Source organism: Octopus sinensis, linkage group LG15, assembly GCF_006345805.1.
Source record: "Octopus sinensis linkage group LG15, ASM634580v1, whole genome shotgun sequence".
NCBI classification, from domain to species: Eukaryota; Metazoa; Mollusca; class Cephalopoda; order Octopoda; family Octopodidae; genus Octopus; species Octopus sinensis.
The window spans coordinates 26879142-26905346 of NC_043011.1; the positions used below are offsets into that span (position 1 = coordinate 26879142).

General features: G+C 37.6%; 1 protein-coding gene across 1 annotated transcript in view; it reads left to right on the forward strand.

Annotated features, from left to right (window-relative positions):
* Window positions 1-26205, forward strand: part of LOC115219919 — a 190600-nt gene that overhangs the window by 33277 nt on the left and 131118 nt on the right. The window contains exons 8-12 of the mRNA XM_029790226.2: window positions 478-513; window positions 3695-3747; window positions 5695-5755; window positions 14622-14693; window positions 25419-25475. Coding sequence (XP_029646086.1) covers window positions 478-513; window positions 3695-3747; window positions 5695-5755; window positions 14622-14693; window positions 25419-25475 — 279 coding nt within the window. The remainder of the gene's footprint in view (window positions 1-477; window positions 514-3694; window positions 3748-5694; window positions 5756-14621; window positions 14694-25418; window positions 25476-26205) is intronic.

The following is a 26205-nucleotide window of genomic DNA, read 5'->3' on the forward strand; positions in this document are numbered from 1 at the left end:
CATCTCAGAGGTCATGGCTGGACAATGAGGAAGCACAAAGAAATGGCAACCCTCTGGGGAGATGGAACAGTTACTCTGTGTGTGTGTGTGTGTGTGTGTGTGTGTGTGTGTGTTTGCTGATTGTAGACAAAAGTCTCATTCATATGGTTACATTTGTTTCTGGGTCCCTTGTTGACTCAAGAGACAAATGATGGATGTAAGTTCTGAGTTCAATCTCCTTTATGTATAGGAACTTACTTGTGATAGTCTAGCATTTTATACTAGAAAAGATTTGTCTCTGATCAGATTAATGCCATAATACCATCGAAATTGAGGTTGCACATTAGCTGAGTGGATGATTGCTGTCTGTGAAGACACAGACATTACAAGCATTATTTTGATCAATCTCCAAAGAAATATTTCTGATATTTCTATATTAAGATTTGTATTTTTTATGTTTGTTACTCTTTACTTTTAAAAAAATATTTTGTTTTCCAGAATGCCAGCTTTCTAGATGAAACATGGAATCTCCCTGTAAGTTTAAACTCTATATTCTAAAACTAATCTTTGTTTCTGTAGTATTTTTACTGAATGTTGTCAGAGGCTGAATAAAACTGGAAATTTAGATATTTACATAAGGATTGTTTATCAGAATTCAGCTGGTTGAAGGAGCAGGATTTTAATAACTAAATCATAGTCATATGAGGCACAGGAGTGACTATGTGGTAAGTAGCTTGCTTACCAACCACATGGTCCCAGGTTCAGTCCCACTGTGTGGCACCTTGGGCAAGTGTCTCCTACTATAGCCACAGGCTGCCCGTTCTTGTGACTGGATTTAGTAGATGAAAACTGAAAGATGTTCATGTATATATACTTATATATTATTATTATTATTATCGATGACAGAGAGCTGGCAGAATTGCTAGCATGCTGGGCATAGTGCTTAGTGGTATTTCGTCCATCTTTATGTTCTGCTTATGGGAATGAAGAAGTTTGTAAGGCATTGTGTATGGCATATAGGTAGAAAGCCTTGTGAGTGGATTTGGTAGACGGAAACTGAAAGAAGCCTGTTGTATATATATATATATATATATATATATGTGTGTGTGTGTATATGTTTGTGTGTCTGTGTTTGTCCCCCCAACATCGTTTGACAACTGATGCTGATGTGTTTACATCCCCGTCACTTAGTGGTTCGGTAAGAGAGACCGATAGAATATGTACTAGGCTTACAAAGAATAAGTCCTGCGGTCGATTTGCTCGACTAAAGGCAGTGCTCCAGCATGGCTACAGTCAAATGCTTGAAACAAATAAAAGAATATGCAGGCATGGCTGTGTGGTTATGAAGTTTTGGGTTCAGTCCTACTGTGTGGCACCTTTGGTAAGTGTCTTCTGCTATAGCCACAGGCTGACTGTTCTTGTGAGTGGATTTAGTAGATGAAAACTGAAAGATGTTCAAGTGTATATACTTAGATATTATTATTATTATTATTATTGATGACAGTGAGCTGGCAAAATTGCTAGCATGCTGGGCATAGTGCTTAGTGGTATTTTGTCCATCTTTACGTTCTGCTTATGTGAAGGAAAAAGTTTGTAAGGCATTGTGTATGGTATATAGGTAGAAGATGGCATATACTGATTTTTTACATTATTAAATATGTAGCATGCACTGAGGAGTTCAAACATTTTTAGTTAGGCTGAACAGGAATGGTTGCGAGTTCAGGTTAACTGTGGTCCCAACTAGTTTATGTGCTTTCCTCAACATACAAGTAAACATTTTTTTTGTCACTCCCTCCTTTCTTGGAATTGATTATTCATGTAAATGATGATGTGGCAGTATGTAAGCCACTGTTAGTCTTTGTTGTTCCATTCATTTAGAATGGTGAAAATATTTACTACCTAAATTGATGCATTCGGAGAAGCACTCAGTATAGACTGTAAAGTGACTGGCATGAGGAAGAGCATCCAGCCACAGAAATCATGCCAATCAGACATTGGTACATAAGCCAGGCCTTGGATCCACTGGATACTGCAAGCTATCCAATCCATGTCAGCATGAAACATGGATGTTAAATGAGGATGATCTCAATTCTTTTATGTATTAATATAAAACATTGAGGAAGTGGCAAGCTGACAGAATTGTTAAGCTACCGGGCAAAATGCTTAGTGACATTTCATCTGTCTTTACGATTTGAGATCAAATTCCATTGAGGTTGACTTTGCCTTTCAGCCTTCTGGGATCGATAAAAGAAGTACCAGTTGAATAATTACATAAGTCGGTGTAATCAACTTATTTCTTCCCCCAAAATTACTGGCCTTGTGTCAAAATTTGAAACCGATATAAGACATTGATACATTTGTGGCCATTCAAAAATGAAACTTTTTACACCATTTTTTTCAACACTGAATTTCATTATTCACTAATCAAAGATAGAAGAAATAAAGAATGTTTGTCTGCAGTGTCACATAGACAATAAAGTTGGCAGGCTAGATGAAGCTGCAAGCCACATTTGGCCCACATGCAGTTGTAGCTTGCTGACTGCTACACAAACACACCAACATATTCTTTTCTAATTAACCTTATGGTGCAACAGCACACCAATATAGTAATGTGCTAATAATTAGTATTAGACATAATGGGCACCAATTTGAGACAGAGGAGTGAAACAGACCACCTCTGACAGAATACAAACCGTGTATATTATCTTTTATCAGTCATTAGACTGGCCATGCTGGGGCACTTGCTTTGAAGAATTTTGAGTCAAATTAATCGACCCCAGTACTTAAATCTTTTGCTAAGCTTGATATTCTATTGGTTTCTTTTTGCTGAGCCACTAAGTTATGGGAATGTAAACACCAATACCAGTTGTCAAGAGGTAGTGGGGGTCAAACCCAGACACAAAGACACAAACATATGTATGTGTATGTGTGTGTATATATATATATATATATATATATATATATATACATACAGATATACACAGTTTCCGTGTACCAAATCCACTCACAAGGCTTTGAACCTAGAGCCATGTGGTTAGGAAGCAAGCTTCTTACCACACAGCCGTGCCTGTGCCCATGAGTCAGCAATTAATTGATAATAGTGACTGACTTTGAAATATCCTCAAAGCAAGTGCTTGCAGCAGTCCAAATGTTTTTCTGACAGTATGAACTCCACTGAAGGTACCCAAAAGCTAGTGATGGTTTTATACTGGGCACTGGCTTAAAAGCTTGGTTTCAGGTTCAGTCCCACTGCATGGCACCTTGGGCAGGTGTCTTCTACTATAGCCCCAGACTGATAAATGGCTTGTGAGTGAATTTGGTAGATGGAAACCATATGGAAGCCTGTCATATGTGTGTGTGTGTGTGTGTGTGTTTGTGCCAGTGTATGTACCTACTCTAACTGCTTGACAACTAGTGTTGGTTTGTTTACATCCTTGTAACTTAGCAGTTTGTTGGCAAAAGCGAACAATAGAATAAGTGCCAGGCTTAGAAAATAAGTACTTGGGCCAGTCACTTCAACTAAAACCATTCAAGGTAGTGCCCCAGTATGGCCGCAGTCCAATGACAGAAACCAGTATAAAATAGAAAAAATAATTGGATTAAAGGTCTACTATTGTATTTCTTTAAATATGATACTGAAAAAGAAAATCCTACTTCTCAGTTAAATCAATGAAGTATAAAGGTTGATGTAATCTCTGTTTTCTTGGTTTTATAGGTTTATAAAGAATATGAACTTGTCCCATGTGATGATATCGGAATGACTGTGCAGTAAGTTACTTGATTTTAGTTTCACTGATTCCAAGTCTACTTTCATCAAGTACTGTAATGGTTTGGTGTGATTCTGATTAACAGATTTATTACTGTAAGGATACGATGTGGTGGCTGTGAGTTCAGAATAGCAGATTTAGTATCTGTGAGTCATATACTCGTTACCCTTTTTACTCTTTTACTTGTTTCAGTCATTTGACTGTGGCCATGCTAGAGCACTGCCTTTTAGTCGAGCAAATCGACCCCAGGACTTATTCTTTGTAAGCCTAGTACTTATTCTATCGGTCTCTTTTGCCGAACCACTAAGTTACGGGGATGTAAACACACCAGTATCAGTTGTCAAGCGATGTTGGGGTAACAAACACAGACACACAAACATATAACACACATACATATATATATATATATATATATATATATATATATATATATATATATATATATATATATATATATACACACACATATATACGACAGGTTTCTTTCAGTTTCCGTCTACCAAATCCACTCACAAGACTTTGGTCAGCCCGAAGCTATAGTAGAAGACACTTGCCCAAGGTGCCACGCAGTGGGACTGAATCCAGAACCATGTGGTTGGTAAGCAAGCTACTTACCACATAGCCACTCCTATGCCTGTCTACAATATTTTGAAACAGTCTTGATACTGAGTTACGTTATTATACAAAGCAGTTTCCCTTCACTTACTTGGTGGTGGTGGTGGCAGCAGCGGGTGGGTGGTTTTGTGTCTTTGTGTTTATATTTGTCCCTCGCCACTACTTGACAACAGGTGTTGGTATATTTACCATGGCATGTCCATTGCAAGTGCTGGTCCTACGTAAAATACACTTGATGCAACATTTTTTATATTTATTACTTGCTGTGTCTAGAAAGGGAATAACACCTCTGACGTTTCCATTTGAACTCAGAACGTAATGGCAGATGAAATACCACTAAGCATTTCGTCTGGCATGCTAATGTTTCTACCAGCTCACTGCCTTCTTATGTCCTTAATGTTCTGCTGAAGCTGTTGCAATCTGACACCTTGCAAGAAAGATGCGAACAAGGAGATTCCAGAGAGGACAAATGTTCTTTGGAGAGAGGACAGGACATATTAGTTTGGGTGAGGCTTAGGTGGGGCTGGAGGGGCTGATTGGACACAACATTGGTGATAAAAAAATGGACAGACAAGTGAGTTGGGAGCACCTGAACAGAAGTAACATGAGATAAGCCAGCTCTGAGTTAACAGAGGCCAGTGTAGTATCAGAGTTAAGTAACTGATGTTAAGTAGCATAGGATATCTACCTGTAGTGAAGTTCATGTTCCAAAACATTATCCAAGTAACCTACATCATCATCATCATCATCATCATCATATGTCCATTTTCTATGTTTTTATGCTGGTATGGGTTAGATGGTTCAATAGGAGCTAATGAGGCAGAGGACTGTGCCAAGCCCCAATCTCAGTTTTGGCGTAGTTTCTACAGCTGGATGGCCTTTCTAATGCTAACAACTTTACAGAGTGTATTGGGTGTCTTTTATGTGGCACCAGTCTTACAGATTTGCAAATTTACCAAATTCATTTTAGTATAGAACAAAACATATATAATGTCTGAGATGAGTTATTGTCAATTTAATTGTAATTGTTTTTTAACTGTTAATCTCATACTTAGAGATGAAAGCATTTTTTTATATTTACACTGTTTCAATCAGTTTAATCTCTAATCGTCATCAGGCAATGACTGGATGATGATTGAAGATAATTAAAAGAAACATAATATGACCATAAATATTAAAGATAAGGCTGCATCTCTAAAGAAGAGGCTAAATAGTTTTGAAAGCTAATCATCTTATGTAAAATGACATCATTAATTAATCAATGAAGTGTTTTCTTTATTCTATGTTTACCAATTTTTTTACCAATACTTAAAAAAAAAAAATTTCCCTCCAGGTATCTCTCAGGGCGAACATTAGTGATAAGTGTGGTGCCAGGAAGTGTAGCAGAGGAAGATGTAAGTATTGCTAATAATTACTTTTAATTATCTGAAAGGATATTTGGAAGAAAAACAATTTATTCCAGACATTAAAAATATTTCTTTTATTTATTTATTATGTATTTATTATTTTCGTTATAAATTAATCAAGAGAAAACATTAAGAGTTTGGTTTGAGTTCTACAACTGGATGACACCTAAGAATCAGGTGGCATCTTAGTTTAGAAATATTGAGTAGTATATATTATAATTGTTTACATTATTTACATTCGATGGATATTTTCCTCATCTTGTTTGTTGTTAACACAACGTTTCGGCTGATATACCCTCCAGCCTTCTTCAGGTGTCTTGGGGAAATTGCGTACATGGGTTCTCATTCCTAAGTTATTCCCCAAGACACCTGTTGTGTTAACAACAAACAAGATGATGACAAATATCTGTCGAATGTAAATAATGTACATAATTCCTCATCTCTTAAATATAGAACTGTATTATAATTGTTTACTTGCTTTGCTCTCATGATTGATGGGGTTGGGGTCATTCCAGATTAATGGTCTCAGAAATGTCGTCGTGCATAGATCCAATCTTTGCTAGCGGTTCTGTGCCAACTCCTCTGCATTCTAGTCCATTCCGATGTTGGGTAGTCTGGTTTCTTTTAGTTGGTGTCGTAACAGATTGAGGGTTCTTCTGGGCTGGTTGTCAGTCCTCTGTAGAATAGTCAGATGAGATGGGGCTGCCATCTTGGTAACAAGCCAACGCACTATGGGTCACTATTTATCTGGAACCTCCCTGGAAGATCAGCCCACCTAGGTTGGTCCTATCAGGAGCAAAGATCCAGATGGTAATGCTCTCTTGGTTCTATGGAACATGCAAACCTCCTTGCCACAACAGGAGGGGAGAGGAGTTTTATATATATATATAACAGATAAGTGTCTGATATGCTAAGTTTTTATTGAAGTGTCATTCATTTGAGCAAATTGACAACTATCAAACATAATGTCCTATGCACTATTTTCTTATTCTGGCAGAAAATATTTTCTACTGAAATTATGTTAAATAAAGTTATGAAGGTAATTAGCAAATGTTATTGTTAAGAATGCAACATTTTAATTTTAAAGACTAGTTTTAAATGATATGCTATTGCTAATAATCATAATTTTAAAATTTTTATTTACAAAATTTAATATTAATGATAGACCCATGCTAACTAACTTTCTGACAACCTTAATCTCACCCCCTTAAATATATTGCCACCTTTATTTAGAGGTTACTGACTCTGTTGTCTCTTTAAGATGACTTGTATCACATTGTCTTCACTTCATGTCACTTAACCCTCAGATAACTCGCTGCAGATCCAGACCACATACTTCTTGCTTATTTAAATCTTTAGCATTTAAATAGGCTATATCCGGCCCAAATATTCTACCTGATTTTGTTGTAGTGAAAATGGTACACCCTCTCCCATGTGACAAAGTGGTATGAACCAGTCACTATAAAGTGAGACAATCAGTCATTGTAGGAGGTCAGTAGTAGTAGTAGTAGTAGAGTCATTGTATGAGTTCTCAATTAGAGTCAGTGCCAGTTACATGATATATATGAGTTCGAGTTACTGTCAAAGTTGTTTCCATGTGGAGATGTCAGTGATAGTACAATAGATGAGTCAAAGATAAGAAGACGTGGAATATCACCACGACATAATAGTGGTGACAAGAATATATACAGTGGTGAGAACAATATACCAGTGGACAAGGATCCACAGTGGTGATGAGGATATAAACAATTCATGCAGATAATGTTGAAAAAAAAACATTTTTTTTCATGAGAAAATAAGCAATTTATGTGGATGACATTGAAATATTTTTCACTGGAGAAATTAGCAACTTGACAGAGGAGTAACAAACATCTTGTTGTACACATTTTCTGAAAAATCTGTAATGCGAGAGATTTAAACTGGATAAACTAATTCTAGACTCATTCAAGTACCTGATTTTTGCTCAGGAATTTACTGTTAAAAAAGAATGCAGAAATCAGAACGAAAATTCTCACAAACCTGGAAATGAACCAGGATATAACTCCAGAAACTGTCAGAAGAGTGTGATATGATATTAAAAATAAGGCAAGACACAAGAAATCCAACACAGAGATTGTTTACAGATAAAACCAGTGTGGAAGAGTTGGAAGATGGATAAAGTGTTTCACAAAAACATGATATACATCAGAAGATAAACTCATGTATGGTGCACCCAGCTGTAAAAACCATGCCAAAACAGACACAGAAATTTGGTGTAGTCTTCTGTCTGACCAGCTGCTGTCAAACTGTCCAACCCATGCCAGCATGGAAAGTGGACGCTAAACGATGATGATGATGATGATGATGTTGCCTCCTCTAGCTCCCCTTTGTCACTGCGAGCCCATCCTTGTTCTTAAACATCGCCACCTCTGTTCTATTGTAATAAATTTTTTTATTTGGCATCCCATATGTGATTGTATCTCCTAATGGAACACAATTTGTGCCCAGTGAATTTAGAAAATTCCGTGTAATGTTCACAGTAGAACATAAAATGATAGCACCTTATTTCTTTATTGCCCACAAGGGGCTAAACATAGAAGGGACAAACAAGGACAGACAAAGGGATTAAGTCGATTACATCAACCCCAGTGCGTAACTGGTACTTAATTTATCAACCCTGAAAGGATTAAAGGCAAAGTCGATCTCAGCGGAATTTGAACTCAGAACGTAACTGCAGACGAAATTCCACTAAGCATTTCGCCCAGCGTGCTAATGTTTTTGCCAGCTCACCGCCTTCAAAATGATAGCACCTTACCATCCCAGATCAAATGGACAAGCAGAATGTTTTGTGGACATTTTTAAAAGAGCTTTGAGAAAAGCAAAGGAAACCACAGACGAAGTTGTTCTGCAGCAAATCCTAAGGGTATACAGGGTGACACTGAACCCCAATACACCAGCAGGAAGCCTTCCAGCAGAATTGATGTTTACCAGGAAGGTGAAATCAGTTTCTGATAAACTGTTATCTAGCAAAGAAAGGAAAAGTACCTGGAAAGACAATCCAAAATTTTTCAAAATTGGTGATAAGGTGTACATGAAGTTGTATAAAAACGGAAAACAGTACTGGGAAGAGGGCAAAATTAGAAAGTACATAGGGAAAATGATGTATGGAATTAAAAGCAGAAAAGGTATTGAAAAAAGATACAGAAACCAATTGAAGAAGAGATTCATAGCAAATGAACTAGACATTGGAAGGACCTATGGAATGGCTGTATGACATATTCCAGATACCAACACCATAACAGGTGGTTGAACCCATGCACACAAGTGGAAGGAAAAGAAAGAACACAGAGTTCCTACAAATAGTCACCAAAAAGAAAAAACAACATTAAGTTGGAAAAAAAACGCTAAAAAAGGGAGGATGGGTGAATAAAGTAAAATAAAATTACTTGCTTCCCAAAGAAAAGAAAAAGACTACAAGGAAAGATGTTGATGTTGTAGTGAAAATGGTACACTCTTTCTCATGTGATAAAGTGGTATGAGTTAGTCACTAAAAAGTCAGGCAGTCAATCATTGTAGGAGGTCAGTAGTAGTGGAGTTGTATGAGTTCTCAGTTGAAGTTAGTGCCACTTATGTGATATATATGAGTTCAAGTTACCATCAAGGTAGATGTTTCAAAGTTGTCTTGCAGAGCTATCAGTGATAGCATGATAGACGAGTCAGAGATAATAAAGATGTGGAATACTGCCACAACATGATAGTGGTGACAAGGATATTACAGTGATGACAACAATATACCTATTTCTTTAATACCCACAAGGGGCTAAACACAGAGAGAACAAACAAGGACAGACAAACGGATTAAGTCGATTATATCGACCCCAGTGCGTAACTGGTACTTATTTAATCGACCCCGAAAGGTTGAAAGGCAAAGTTGACCTCAGTGGAATTTGAACTCAGAGTGTAGTGGCAGACGAAATACTGCTAAGCATTTTGCCTGGCGTGCTAACAGTTCTGCCAGCTCACCACCTTAATGACAACAATATACCAGTGGACAAGGATCCACGTCATAACAGTTTTACAATCAAATCAGCTAGATCCCATCTATCACACCAACCCTTCAGTGCCATTCTAAAAATATACAATCATATGATCAAAATCTTGAAGCTGCAAGATAATACATGATTCTTGAAAACAATGAGAATAAATAAGCATTACATTTGATAAAATAGTCTGAATGCAAAAGGGTAAAATCAGTCGATTGCTTTAACCTCTGCAAAGTTTTCACATTTAACATGTCTGAGAATGTTAAGTGAATGACTATAACTATTTTTCTCAGCAGGTCATCACACCACCGAACCTAAGGTGGTAAATTCAACCCGAAAAATTACAAGAAATTTCCCCAAATCTATTCTGTATATAAATAAAAACAAGAGTCTACAATATTTAGATGAAGTTCCTTAGCATCACCATCTTTGACATATTCACCCATCATCATCATCATCATCTTTCATGTCCACTTTTCCATGTTTGCATGGAATTTGTTCAGACAAATTTTTCAGTGCTCACCTGTTTTCAAGTAAGGTAAAATTACTTCATGGCTGGACATGTTTCCATGGAAGATTAGAAATGAAGGGCACTGTCTTTATGATGGTTGTACTAGTTTACAATAATCGTGTGATGTTAAGACAAGGAAACACCAACTTCCTCTCTCTTTCTCTCACACACACATGCATGTGGGGTGGTTGGTGTTAAGCAGGGCACTCAGCTGTAAAAACCATGCTAAAACAGACACAGAAATTTGGTGTAGTCTTCTGCCTGGCCAGCTACTGTCAAACTGTCCTACCCATGAAAGTGGACGCAAAATGATGATGATGACGATGCCTCTTCCATCTCCCCTTTGTCACTGCAAACCCATCCTTGTTCTTAAGCATTGCCACCTCTGTTCTATGGGGTGCCAGCTCTCTCCTGTTTATTTCACTGACAGTGATACAGTGGCGTATATATATCCCTACCCTGGCACTCAGTTGGTTTCCAGTTGATCTGATCAATGGAACAGCCTGCTTGTGAATTTAATGTGCAAGTGGCTGAGCACTCTACAGACATGTGTACTCTTGATGTAGTTCTCAGCGAGATTCAGCATGACACCGAATGTGGCAAGGCAGGCTCGGTCCTTTGAAATATAGTTACAACCCATTTTTGTCAGCTGAGTGGACTGGAGTGATGTGAAATAAAGTGTCTTGCTCAAGGATACAGCACACAGTAGAAGTAAAGAATATGCACACCACCTGTTTTCGGCGTAACTCTAAACGTAACCCTAACCCTAACCGTCAAAAATGGGTGGTGTGCGTATTCTTTACCATCACCCAACGTACCACCAGGAATTGAATTCAGGACCTTATGATCATGAACTGAATACCCTCACCTCTAAGTCACAACTGGCTTCTTTTAGTTTCTGTCTACCAAATCCACTCACAAGTCTTGGTTGGCTAAAAATTTGATTGCTATGGCCAGTAATCTCTCACACTTGTTATCTGTAGTTTTACATTATGGTCTCTTGCTCTCACTTAACTTTGTTGAATACTTCCATCAACTCCTTCTCATTCTCAATGCAGATAACTATGTGTACATTGCTCAAACCACATTTACTATTTTCTCAACCCCTTACTCCTCACTCCTCTTTACACTTACACACTAAGCACTGTCTTCTACTTGTAATTTCTAATCCATTTCCTTGCTACAATCATGCATACCATCGACTAGGATTTTGTGGATACATTTATCTTTTGCTTAAGACTGATAATGTAGTCAATTTCCAAAGTGTTTCAAACAGTGTGTTCCTAAGTTGGTTTCTGTCCTCATCAAACAGCTTAATGCTTTCCTCTTGGTGAGAAATGGAAACATCCAAATATATGTTCCATGCTAAAGAAAGGAATGTGCTCTCTGACCCTGCCAAATACCTCTGTAGTTCCCTCAGAATCTCTAAGGTAATGGAGGCAGTTATAAATTATCGTGATTTATCACTTCACTTCAAATTCTCTTCCCTTTTGGTGATCATCAATAAAATTTAGCAGAGCCTGACCTGTTGTCCTGACAAACGTTGGTGAAAGCAAAGTTATGTCCCTTGACAGCAGCAAAGCTTTTATCTAAATCTGATATTTACATAACTCCAGGCAAAACTACCTGTTTATTACTTCTATCCATTTCTGATGGCTTGTATTAAAAACTTCATCTTTAGCTCCATTGTAGCATATGTCAATGGTATTTTGTGATCTGTTTATCAACTCTGATATCTTCACAGCTCAGTTCTCTCTCTCTCTCTCTCTCTCTCACACACATACATTCTCTTTCATTACTGCATTAATGGCATACATATTGTCATTTTGAATTGTACATTATCAAATGCAGGTGACACTCTATTACACACCTCTCTCTTTTCTGCATTCTCTCTCTCTCTCTTATGCATTTAGGCCTCTCTTTCTCTCTACCTTTATCTTGTGCATTCATACCTTACATACATGTATCTCCAATATAATACTTCGATATTTGTATGTATATCTTTCTGGGGAAGAGACCTTGAAAACCTCCGTCAATAAGAACATGTCAACTTAGTCATATTCAACCAACCCCAAAAGACGGCAGACATTTGACATCCTAAAAAAACCCAAAGAAACAAACTCACCATATCTGTAACTTCTACATTCTCACTATGCATTTATAGAACGCTAATAAATCTATGACATCCTGTACAAATGCAAATATTGAAACCTCTTCCTGTTACATAACCAGCTAGAAATTACAGCCAAATATCTCTCAAAGAATACTTCTAGAGAACCATCTGAGCATTTGAGATTTTCTATTTTCCAAGTGTTTTTAGTGCTTATTGGCCCAGTGCTCCTGCTGCTTATGGAATCTACTTTCTTTATTATCCCACTTGTGGTCCCACTACATTTCTTGTGTGTCCATTATCTTTTACTTGTTTCAGTCATCAGACTGTGGCCGTGCCAGGGCTTTTTAAACCTAGTTCTTTGGTCTCTTTTGCACTGCTAAGTTACTGGATTGTAAACACCCCAGACATGCACGCACACACACACACACATACACACATGCACACACACACACGATGAGCTTTCTTTGTCTGTTGTAATGCTTATTATATCGAATGTGACATTTGAGTTCTGCCAACAATTTACAAGGAAGGCTGCAGATGTTGCAAGTATGAGGATTACAGGTCAGTGCAAACAGTATATTTGCAGCCACTTCCCTCCTTAGCCTGTTAATGCTGGTTGAAACGAACTCTCTTAAACCATTTTGACACGACACTCTCCATTTTGTTTGCATCAAAGCTGTATGCTCAAAGGTGTTGTGAGCTATATTGACAGTTGAGAGGTTACTCTTCAGCTTGTTTGTATATCTGAGCCATGGTTGGCCAACATTCATAATGAGATGAATACACACCCACACACACTCACACAGGGGTTGGACAAAATAATGGAAACACTTAGTATCATAGCATCATAATTTTAAAATATCTATAAAACCATCAAAAGCTTGTTTATTTTTATGATTTTTGATTTATTATTACTGTTGCTTAATATGTTTTGTTAAAATTGCTTCTTCTTTTCAGGTATCATCAGAAAAAGGTAATTAAAATTCAGTAAAATGACAGATCTATTGGACTTTCAGAGATCAAATTATTGGTGCTCGTATGGCAGGTGCTAGTGTAATGAAAACAGCTGAAATGTTTGGTGTATCAAGAAGGACTGTTTCAAAAGTAATGACAGACATTGAGAAAGAGGGTAAAACCTCCTCATCGAAACAAAACTCCAGAAGAAAACCCAAGGTTTCAGATAGGGACCGTCGGACTCTTATGCGAATTGTTAGAAAGGATCACAAAAGTACAGCTCCCAAGATTACTGCAGAGATTAATAACCTCTTCAAGAATCCAGTTTCCACAAAAACTGTTTGGCGAGAGGGCGGCAATCAGCAAAACACAAAGCGTTTAGAGTGGAGTGAAAACCTACAGTATTGGTCCTTAGAGCAGTGGAAGAATGTTATTTTCTCGGATGAGTCATCCTTTACCTTATTTCCAACCAGCTGCCAGGTAAACGTGTGGAGATAGCCAAAAGAAGCATTTGACCCAGACTGCCTTCTTCCAACTGTTAAATATGGAGGAGGATCTGTGATGATCTGGGGGGCTATATCTTGGAAATCCACTGGCCCAATGGTTTTCCTTCATGGCAGAATTAATAGTCAAGACTATTTAAGCATTTTATCTGATCAAATTCATCCTATGGCTGTGGAACTGTCTCTGGAGGGAAACATAATCTTTCAGGATGATAATGCACCAATTCACACAGCTAAAGTTCTTACTGAATGGCACGAGAAACGTCCTAGTAAAGTTGAACATCTTATCTGGCCACCACAGTCCCCAGATCTCAATATTATTGAACATTTATGGTGAATTTTAGAAAAACAAGTAAGAAGTCGATATCCACCACCATCATTACTACAAGACCTGGAGACTGTTTTAGCTGAAGAATGGACAAATATTCCTTTGGAAACAATTCAAACTTTGTACGAGTCCATGCCTTGTAGAATTCAAGCTGTAATTACTGCCAAAGGTTGTCCTACCCCACATTAAAATAAATTTGTTTGAAATTTTAAGGTGCTTCTATTATTTTTTCCAACTCCTGTATATGTAAAATGATGTTTGATGTTTGTATATACATATATATTTTATGTGTATGTATATACACACATATATATATACAGGCACATTTTCTCACACTCTTAATAAACAATATAGATTCATAAATGAAAATGAATTAATTTCTTTCAAATTATTTTCAAGTTTTTTTTTAATGTATTTTGACAGGGCAAAGTTGGCTGTGGAGATGTTCTGGATGAACTGTTTGACATAAGTTTGAGAAATGCCAATAAAAGCAAGGTTTGTTATTCATCATTAATTCATTAGATCTTATTGAAGATTGCTGTGATAACGCATGGCTCAGAGGTTAGAGTGTCGAGCTTACGAACATGGGTTCGAATCCCGGACCGGGCTGCGTGTTGTGTTCTTGAGCAAGACATTTTATTTCACGTTGCTCCAGTTCACTGGAGTTGCGATGTCACTGATGCCATGCTGTATAGGCCTTTGCCTTTCCCTTGGATATCATCGGTGGCGTGGAGAGGGGAGGCTGGTATGCATGGGTGACTGCTGGTCTTTCATAAACAATCTTGCCTGGACTTGTGCCTCGGAGGAGAACTTTCTATGTGAAAACCCATGGTCATTCATGACCAAAGGGGGTCTCCGACTATCTTCATCATCATTATCATCATTTAATGTCTACTTTCCATGCTTATGTGGGTTGGATGGTGTGACAGGGACTGGCCAACTGGGGATCTGCCCAAGTTCCAATTGTCTATCGTGACATGGTTTCTATGTCTGGATGCTCTTCTTAATGCCAGCCACTTTGCAGAGTGTAATGACACCAGCATGGGTACTTTTACAAGGCATTGGCATGACCACTTTTATGTGGCCCTGGACAGGCACTCGTACATGGGACATTGGCATGGGTGCTCTTTATGTGACATCGGCACGGGTGCCTTTATGTGACTCTGGCATGGGCACTTTTATGTGACACTGGCAAAGGTGCTTTTACATGGCACCAGCATAGGTGCTTTTATATGGCACCAGCATGGGCATAATTATGTGGCCCTGGCACGTGTGATCTTTTATGTCGCTGGCACGGGTGCTTTTATGTGGCTCTGGCATTAGTGCTTTTTATGTGACACTAGCATCCATGAGCCCTCAAAGGGCTGAGAGAGGGACATAGAGAACATACCTGTATGTATGGATGGCCAGGTTTACTTTGCTTGACATGTTGTCTCAAGCACAGCAAACTTCTAGGAATCTTGCTCCTTTGTCATCTCCTCTAGTTCAACATCTGAAGATCCTTTCTTGCTACTTCATCCCATGTCTTCCTGGGTCTACCCCTTCCACAGGTAACCTCCACAGATAGAGACCACCACTTCTTTATGCAGCTGTCCTCATCCATACGCATCACATGACCATAACAACACAATCTTCTCTCTTGCACACTACACCTGATGCCTCTTATACCCATTTTTTCTCTTAAATCATTTACACTTTGCCATACATACACACTGACATTAGCCATCCAGTGGGGGCATCCTAGCTTCATTTCTTTCAAACCTTTGCATGTCCTCTGTAGTTATAGCCCCTGTTTCACTCCATGTAGCATAGCCGTATGTACACAGGCATCATACAATCTGCCTTTCACACTTAGGGAGAGGCCCTTTGTTACCAACAAAGGTAGTAGCTCTCTGGAATGTGATTTGAGGGAGATTTTGTTGCTATGCTAGCAAGTTGAGTGATTGCATAGAGGCTCACTCATTGATTTGCTGTCTTACTTCACCATATGACACATCTCATGGGAAAGGTAGTTCTGACACTGTCTTCTTATCCAGGTGTACATGGTGCACATATGTATATATATGCACACACACACACACACACACACACACCACACACACACACACACATGCATATATATGTGTGTGTGTTTATATGTACACATGTGCACGCACACATTAACATGCACATGGACGTGCACACACACACTGACTTATACATACAGACACAGTATGCTTAAGCACCACACCAGCCATGTCAGCCTACCCACAGATCCATACTATTTGTATATGTGCACCCATGCAAGTATGCATATATACATGCATGTGCTCACACACATACACACATGCATATCCATATGCACACACACACATGAATACACATATATACATACCTGCACATCTGCACAAATACACACATTCATATACATGTACACACACACACAAACATGCATACACACACATACTTACACACACACACTCACCCACTCAAATATGTACATGCCCATGTGCACACAAGCTCATAAGCTCACAAGCTCCATTGAACCCCTTACCCAGGTGCACCGTCACCATCAATTTCCTGTCCAACCACACGGCCACAGAAACACTTTTCACCCATGTAACTGGTGTTGCCTATTTAGCAATACTATCAACCATGACATCACATGACTTTCCTTGACCAATTGCAGCCCAATTATGAGTAACCATCTTGGACTTCCTGCACCTCTCCTGTCATTTGGATTATTACCAGCCTTACAAGAAAGACTCTGAGGTAGCAGGGAATCTGAATCAAATTGTTTTGAATAATACATGTAGCTCCCAATAAATGTGTTGTGTGCTCTTTCTTCCATTTGTCCACTCAGTCATATATATATATATATATATGCAAGTATAATCAGCCGAAATTGCGAAGATAATCTGGTACTTGACTGAGGAAAGAAAACTTCGAATGACCTGTCCTTGTTTTTTTTGTATCGTCTATCTGGATGTTTTGTCCCATTTTTGTATCACCTAACTGTCTGGATGTTTTATGTTCTTGTCCCATTCTGTATTTTATATATATATATAGGAGCAAAAGTGGCTGCGTGGTAAGTAGCTTGCTAACCAGCCACATGGTTCCAGGTTCAGTCCCACTGCGTGGCATCTTGGGCAAGTGTCTTCTGCTATAGCCCTGAGCCGACCAATGCCTTGTGAGTGGATTTGGTAGACGGAAACTGAAAGAAGCCTGTCGTATATATGTGTATATATATATATATATATATGTGTGTGTGTGTGTGTTTGTGTGTCTGTGTTTGTCCCCCTAGCATTGCATGACAACCGATGCTGGTGTGTTTACGTACCCGTCACTTAGCGGTTCGGCAAAAGAGACCGATAGAATAAGTTCTGGGCTTACAAAGAATAAGTCCCGGGGTCGAGTTGCTCGATTAAAGGCGGTGCTCCAGCATGGCCGCAGTCAAATGACTGAAACAAGTAAAAGAGTAAAGAGTATATATATATTATGGTATATGAAGAAGAATTATGTCCAAAATGTTATGTTATAACTTTTATTTTTTCCATTCTTCCTTAAGAAACATCCTAATAATATTGTGTATGTCCTGTTATATTTTGCATTTTATATTTGTCATATATATATATATACACACACACACACACTAGCATAGTATCATCAACAATGCTGACAGTTTTGTTAATAATAGAAAATGGCATTCTAAAACCATGAAACTGTTGCTAAATGTCAGCAATTGAGTAAATATAAATATATTCAGAGAAAGAATTGAAGTACTTGAAGAATCATTTATGGTTCTAATGTCTTTGTTGAAAATATCCACATTATGTATATGTGTATATATATATATATATTACATGATTTCATATATATACTTTTATATGTGTATATGGATGTGAAACTGATAAGCTAAATATAGTTTATGATAAAAATTTGCAGTTTATTTTGATTTAAATACCAGAGGAAAACCTTTTACTACAGTCCACCTGCATTTAGTGTCTCTGACTATCACCCAGTCCCTCTCCATTTTAGCCTCCTTCTACCAGCATGATTGATGTAACACATATTGCGTTTTCTTATATGTAAGATATATATATATATATATGTATAATATGGAATCTGAAGGCACATGGCTCAGTGGTTATAGCACCAGGCTCACAATCATGAGGTAGTGAGTTTGAATCCTGGATTGGGCTGTGTGTTGTGTTATTGAGCAAGGCACTTATTTCACATTGCTCCAGTTCACTCGGCTGTAAAATGAGTTGCAACGTCACTAGTGCCAAGCTGTATCAGCCTTTGCCTTTCCCTTGGATAACATTGATAACATGGAGTGGGGAGGCTTGTATGCATAGGCGACTGGTGGTCTTCCATAAACAGCCTTTCTCGGAATTGTGCCTCACAGGGTAACTTTGTAGTTGTAATCCGATGGTCATTCATGTCTGAAGGGGGTCTTTACCCTTTTTTTTTTATATAATACGGAGCTTGGAAAAAGCATATCATGAACGTTCTGTTTGTCCTTTGAAACTCTAAATCCTATAAAGGAATCTCTAATACTTTCATCAGGTGCAGATTCAAACATCAGTCCTGGGCTACAGTTTATGCCATCCAGTTTTCTATGCTTCTATAGATTTCCAGACATTAGCAACACAGTAAACTGTATCTTTTACATTAAACACCATGAGAAACTCACACCAGTCTGCCAGAGTTAACTGCACTTAGTTAATACCTCACGAAATGGTTGTGATTTTTACACTTAAATGAATGTAGCATGCTGTTCAGCTGGGATTGGATTAACGAGGTGCATTTCAATGGCAGGCAAATGCAAAAAGCACTTTTAATAGGAGTTCTGCTTCTGAATATACAGAACAGTTACTCTTTTACTATTTCATTTGCTTTAGTCATCTGACTGTGGCCATGCTGGAACACCACCTTTAGTTGAACAAATCAACCCCAGAACTTATTCTTTGTAAGCCTAGCACTTATTCTATCAGTCTCTTTTGCTGAACCACTAAGTTATGGAGATGTAAACACACCAGCGTTGGTTGTCAAGCGATGGTGGGTGGACAAAGTCAGATGCACAAACGTACATACATATATACATACATATATATATATATATATATATATATATATATATATATATATATAGTATATAGCCATGATAAAACTCGGAGTTTTATCATGGCTACCGAATAATTCTCACGTATTACTTTTACAGATATATATATATATATATATATATATATATATATATATATATATATATAATATATATATACATATATATACATATACGACGGGCTTCTTTCATTTTCTGTTTAGCAAATCCATTCACAAGGCTTTAATCAGCCCAAAGCTAGAAGACATTTGCCCAAAGTGCCACACAGTGGGACTGAACCTGGAACCACGTGGTTGGTAAGCAAGCTACTTACCACACAGCCACTCCTGTGCCTAGTTGTTTAAAATAAGCATTACCGTAGAGTTCTTGTTCAGGCTGACAGTTACATTGAGCTATTGTTTGGGGAATCAAATAATTTTCAGACTGATCCAGTTTAATATCAGTTGTTATCCACCTTATTTTTTTTCATCAATGCAATATATCACAGACAACTGTTTCATATCTTTAAAGGCCATGGGCTGTAAACTTTTACCAATGACCAGCAACTTACACTTGAGTATTCTTGTGGTATTAGAGCAGTCCAGTACAGTGACAACTCTCTTTTGATACTTTATAGCTTGTTGGTGATTCTACATCCTCAGTTGTCAGTGTGTTCTTCTTGATGTGCATTTTCCCAAACAGTTCCCTCTTGTTTCTTATAGTCCCCCTAGCTTGTCAGCCCAGTAGACTGTATGTGTCCTTGTGTGTTTGTACATTGGTATAAGCACACATAAGGTGGCGAGCTGGCAGAAACGTTAGTACGCCGGGCGAAATGCTTAGCAGTATTTCGTCTGCGTTACGTTGTGAGTTCAAATTCCGCCGAGGTCGACTTTGCCTTTCATCCTTTCGGGGTCGATAAATTAAGTACCAGTTACGCACTTGGGTCGATGTAATCGACTTAATACCTATGTCTGTCCTTGTTTGTCCGCTCTGTGTTTAGCCCCTTGTGGGTAATAAAGAAATAGGTATAAGCACACACACACACACACACACACACACACACACATGCACACAAATAAAGGTATTTCTTCCATGTGGTTGAATTGAACCCAAAACCATGTGGTTGCAAAGTAAGCCTCTTAATCACAGATATGCTGGCCTTTCATAAGTTGTATGCATTTGTTTAAATTACTGAAACTACAATAAGCTGTCTTCTACCATTTAAAACTGTTGATGTTTATGTCTCCAATGGTTATGAACCTCGGTTTAATAATCTTCAATGCTCCTCTGAGAATTACTTCGACAAAGAATATTGTTTGAAATGTTTAGCCAAAGTAATCAGATTTGTTCTGTGTCATTAGTTCAATAGTCATTAAAGCATGTGTGGAAGTTAGTTTATGTATATCTATATATGTGTGCACATATGCATGTGCATATATATATGTGTGTGTGTGTGTGTGTGTGTGTGTGTGTGTGTGTGTGTGTAGTTGACAATAATTATATATGTGTACTAGACTTGTAAATAAGTACTGGGGTTGATTTGTTTGACTAAATCTTCAAGGCAGACCAGCATGGCCACTGCATTGCTGAAGCAAGTAAAAGATTAAAAGATATAGCCACAAGTGTGGCTGTGTGGTAGGAAGATTGCTTCCCAACCACATGGTTTAGGGTTCAATCTCACCTCATGGCACCATGAGCAAGTGTCTTCTACTATAGCCTTTGGCCAACCAAAGCCTTGTGAGTGGATTTGGTTGATAGAAACTGAAAGAAGCCCATTGTGTATGTGTGTGTGTGTATGTGTGTATATATATATATATATATGATAATATTAATAAAGGATAAAAATCATTAATGATTTTTACCAGGTGGTCAGTGCAGAAATGAAAACCTCATAGGTAAATTTTACAAAGATTTTATAATTATAGACATAATTATAATAAGGGTTTGGTTTGTACCTCACCATGCACTGGAAAATAGACATCAAAAGACACTATTACCACCATAAATTTTCCGAGGATAACACACCACATAATAGGCTAGCAAAAGAAAGAAAATGAATTAAAATTTTTGGTTAACCGTGTACAAGATCCTGTTTCCAGCTTAAAGTAAAAAAATATTACCTAGATGGAAATAGGATCTTGTACACGGTTAACCAAAAGTTTTAATTCATTTTCTTTCATTTTTCTTATGTGGTGTGTTATTCTTGGAAAATTTATGGTAGTAATAGTGTTTATGGTGAGGTGCTTATTATAATTGTGTATATAATAATTATTATAATTGTATATATAATAATAAAATTTTTGTAAAATTTACCTATGAGGTTTTTATTTCCACACTGGACCACCTGGTAAAAATCATTAATGATTTTTACCCTTTATTGTTATAATTAATATTTGAAAAATTTACTCCTTGATCAAAACTGTATAAACTGCAGACTTGATCTTGATGCACTACACGTGTTATAAAAGAAAGATGTGAATTCTACCTGGTAGTATATTTCTGCGAGTGTAGATGGATATTGGTTGAGCAAAGTCGAGGCTTGTTCATATATTCATGGACACTCGTGAATTTATGCTATGGAATACTGGCATTGATGACGGCAATAGGTAATATTTCTCGGAGAATTTATGGTGGTAATAGTGTCTTTTGACATTTATTTTTCAGTGCGTGGTGAGGTGCAAGCCAAGCCCTTATAATTATGTATATAATTATAAAATATTTGCATGTATATATACATCTATGTGTTTCTGTCTTTGTCTTTGTCCCCCATCATTGCTTGACAACTGGTGTTGGTGTGTTTACATCCCTGTAACTTAGCAGTTTGGTGAAAGAGACCACTAGAATAAGTACTAGAATTAGTAGGCTAAAAACAAATAAGTCCTGGGGTTGACTTGTTTGACTAGAGCCCTTCAAAGTGGTGCTCCACCATGGCCACAGTCAAATGACTGAAACAAGTAAAAGAATAAAAGAATATATTCATTCATTTCTATGTCTGTTTTTTTCCCATGCTGACATGGGTTAGATGAGTATACTATTGAAGCATTGTTTTACTGCTAGATGCCCTTCCAGTCACTAACCCTTACTGGGGGATTTGTTATTTCACACATCATTGAATGTGCAAAGTGAGCAGACAAGTTCGTTGACATGGAGATGATAACAATATCACCACTTAAGAGTGACTGGTTTTTCGAGAAATGACAAATAAATATACATACATATGCTCACACACTCACACATGTCTAGGGCTGTAATAAATGATTAGCGCTGCCCCAACTGGCCTCCATGCCGGTGGCATGTAAAAAGCACCATCTGATTGTGGATGTTGCCAGCCTCATCTGGCACCTGTGCCAGTGGCACGTAAAAGCACCCACTACACTCACATAGTGGTTGGCGTTAGGAAGGGCATCCAGCTGTAGAAACACTGCCAGATCAGACTGGGCCTGGTGCAGCCCTCTGGCTTCCCAGACCCCAGTTGAACCATCCAACACATGCTAGCATGGAAAGCGGACGGTAAACTATGATGATGATGATGGTGATATATTTATGTGTGTGTGTGTATATATATATGAATACATACATACATGTGATGGGGTGCTGGAAAGTTCCTGGCTACAAGAGTATTGGGAAAAGCCTGGTGGTCCAACCTTCCAGGTTCTTTTACAGAGCTTAGAAAACCTGAAGGACTGCTGAAATAAGTGTGTGAATCTGAGAGGGGAATATGTTAAATAAAATCTTAATTAACTGATCCTCTAGAATTTTATTTTACCTAAAGCCAGGAACTTTTCAGCACCTCCTAGTGTATGTATATGTATATATATATCTATACACATATGCATATCTACCCAGGATAGCATGCAGTGAGATTGAACCCAGAGCCTCCTAATTGTGAAGCAAATGCATCCATCCATCTGTGTCTTATCCTCTCCCTCTCGCTGTCTGTCTGTCTGTCTCTAGCAATGTGTGTGTGTGTGTGTCTATATGCATGAGAGAAAATTCAGCTAAATTGAATTTTATTCATAAATCATGAAATTATGTAAGAACTTAAAATAACTTTTAGCATTTCTCTTTGTAAACAAGCACAAACACTCACTTCCTTCCATAAATCTGTTTATGGCTTCCATTGCTATAAATGTGTGTGTGTGTGTGTGTGTGTGTGTGTGCATGTCTGTATCTTTGATACAAATGCTTCTGAGTCTACTATGTCTGGTACATATGCATGTATTCATGTGTTTGCCTGTTTGTTGATAGACACATGTCATTTTGTTACAAATTTCTTTATGCTTAATTGTATGTATGTATATATGTAATGTATGTATGTATGTATGATCTTCTGTTTTTTAATTATTTAGATTCTTCCCTTGAAAAAGAAGCTATGTGTAATCTCCTCCGATTTTAATTATTTGAAGCCTTCTTGTAAGAAAGAGCTGATTTCTAACAAAGATACAAAACTCCATCATTGAAATGTAGATAATGAAAATAATGTCATATTTTAAACTTGAGAAATGTCTTACATATTTTTACTGTTCCATGTATAGAATGTATTTGTAATGTGTGTTAGTTGGTTGATTTCTTTTTCTGAAAACCATGCTTATCAAGACTATAAGTTTGGCATTTACTCACAAAACCAAGTGTACCAATCATCTCTCTATATATAAATGGCAAAATGTCTGCGTGCGTGTCCTTTATACAAATCCACAATTTTTCAGTTAGAGGGCTCTCACTTTCTATGGTCATTCAAAACCATCCAAGGGTGGTCGTGCACATCTTTACATTTCCCCAGTCACCCCGTAAAGCCATTAAAAAATCAATAGAAGTGACTTTTCTGTGAATTTTCTATCCAAATCCCAATCAAAATGCCCGAAACTTGATACGGTAATTGAATGCCAGCTAGCTGTATGTGATTGGTCGGAGATTTGGACTGTACACGTGTGCATGTGTGCACGCACGCAGCTATATATGCATGTACTAGCACTATGACCTGGCAACGCCGGGTCATACTGCTAGTTATGGTATAAAGGTGAAATTTTTCATTTGGTTATAGAAGCTGGAAGTTTCAAAGTAGTTGTCCATAGTTATCCTCTCTTTGATTTTCAAAGAGATATTCATATCAACAGGAGAGCTGACTTGTGTGATTTTCTTCATTATTATATCACCAAGCTAGAAAAAATTGTCATCATTTTTAAATTAATAAGTGCCATACATGGCTGGCCAGGGATGTAATGTGTCTTTCTGGTATTCTAAAAGAGGACTTGTGGTTGTTCAGATATTGCTTCAATATGGGTGCGGTTGAACTGACATATTTTTATGTTTGTGTATTGAATGTGCTACCACTGCTGATGTTGATGTTATTGTTGCTGGAGTCACTGCCAGTGCTGATATTCTGGGACGTGATTCTGGTGATTCCATTGCTGCTGGCATAGCAGCTATTTTTGCCATTGTAACTGTTGGTATTGTTGTCTTAAAAGAGGAAGGAATCTCATACATAACTAAATGGAAGCTCCTTGAGCAGTTTATATAATCAGGAGCAAATGATGTAAGCTTTGCTTGGCAGAGATAGTAAGAATTCTAAAAAATACTAGCTTGACCTGGAACCTTTTTAAACTCCAGGAAAGAAGTATTCAGTCAATACTCTCATCTAAAATCTACTCCAGACTTGGAATTCCCCCATTCATTGAATAGTCCCACCACAGCTCCTTGATTATCTCCATGGCTGGAACAAGTGTAAGGGAGATAACGCTGTCCTGCCTACAGCATGGAAAATTATATTTTTGTTTACAAAACCAATTGGCTATTACATATTTCTTCCTCCTGTTGTAGAGAGGTTATGTGCTTTTCAACCATTTGGGTCACTTATACTGCTAAGTGCTTTATAGTTGTAAAAGCAATGGTTACTTTACGATTGGCCATAACTTTTAACTTTCTAAATATGTGTGTGTGTGTATGTATGTATGTATGTATGTATATATATACACACATAAACACACACGTATATATATATATCATCATCATCATCATCATCGTTTAATGTCCGCTCTCCATGCTAGCATGATTTAATATGCATTTATATGCATGTTTGTATGTAAATATTTATGTCTGTACATATGTATAATTTTAACTCCTGCTGTTTATCTTTCCAGGTACAACAAATACTTCGACAGAACAGGGGTTGGCCTATCAGACTCTCTGTCAACAAGGTATGATAAAATTTATTTTAAAATTTAATCTTCTACAGAAATTTTGCTTAACATTTAATAATTTCTAAAGAAATATATCAATTTCTGCTTCAGTGCCAGGATTACTATTGTACCCTGTTTGAATATTTTTAGTCTTCATATCATAATTATCTTCCAATAAATGCGAGCATGGTGACGTAATTAATAAATTCGTTTGGAGGTTCTGGAGTTGGCCCCACTGTTAGAGTTAGGTCATCAGCATAAAAAAGCTACTATGGGTAGCTGGACTTGAACTTCTCTGTTATATCTTGGAGGAATGTAAGGAACAAGAGGGCACTGAGGACTGAGCCTTGGTGAATCCCTTACATAGTGCTGAATTCATCACTATACTTATCACTTATTCTGACTTTGCTCACTTCACTCTTTGTAAAAGGCTTGCCCAGCTCTCACAAGCCCTTCTGCTACTCTAAGCATCTTTGTTTTGGTTACTATAGAAACAGACTTCTACACCACGGTAATGTCTAAAATACTTGCTTCTGATTGGCTAAAATACCCAAATTTTGCAAATTTTAAAGGCTAACAACATTTTAATTATGGATTTATAGGAAAAAACATATTTCATTTTCATTATTAGTATACAAAACTTAATCCATATACCAAATTTGGAAACAATTGGAACAAAATTGTAAACAGTGATGAAAACCACAAAGATCCGAAATGTATATATACAGGCGCAGGAGTGGCTGTGTGG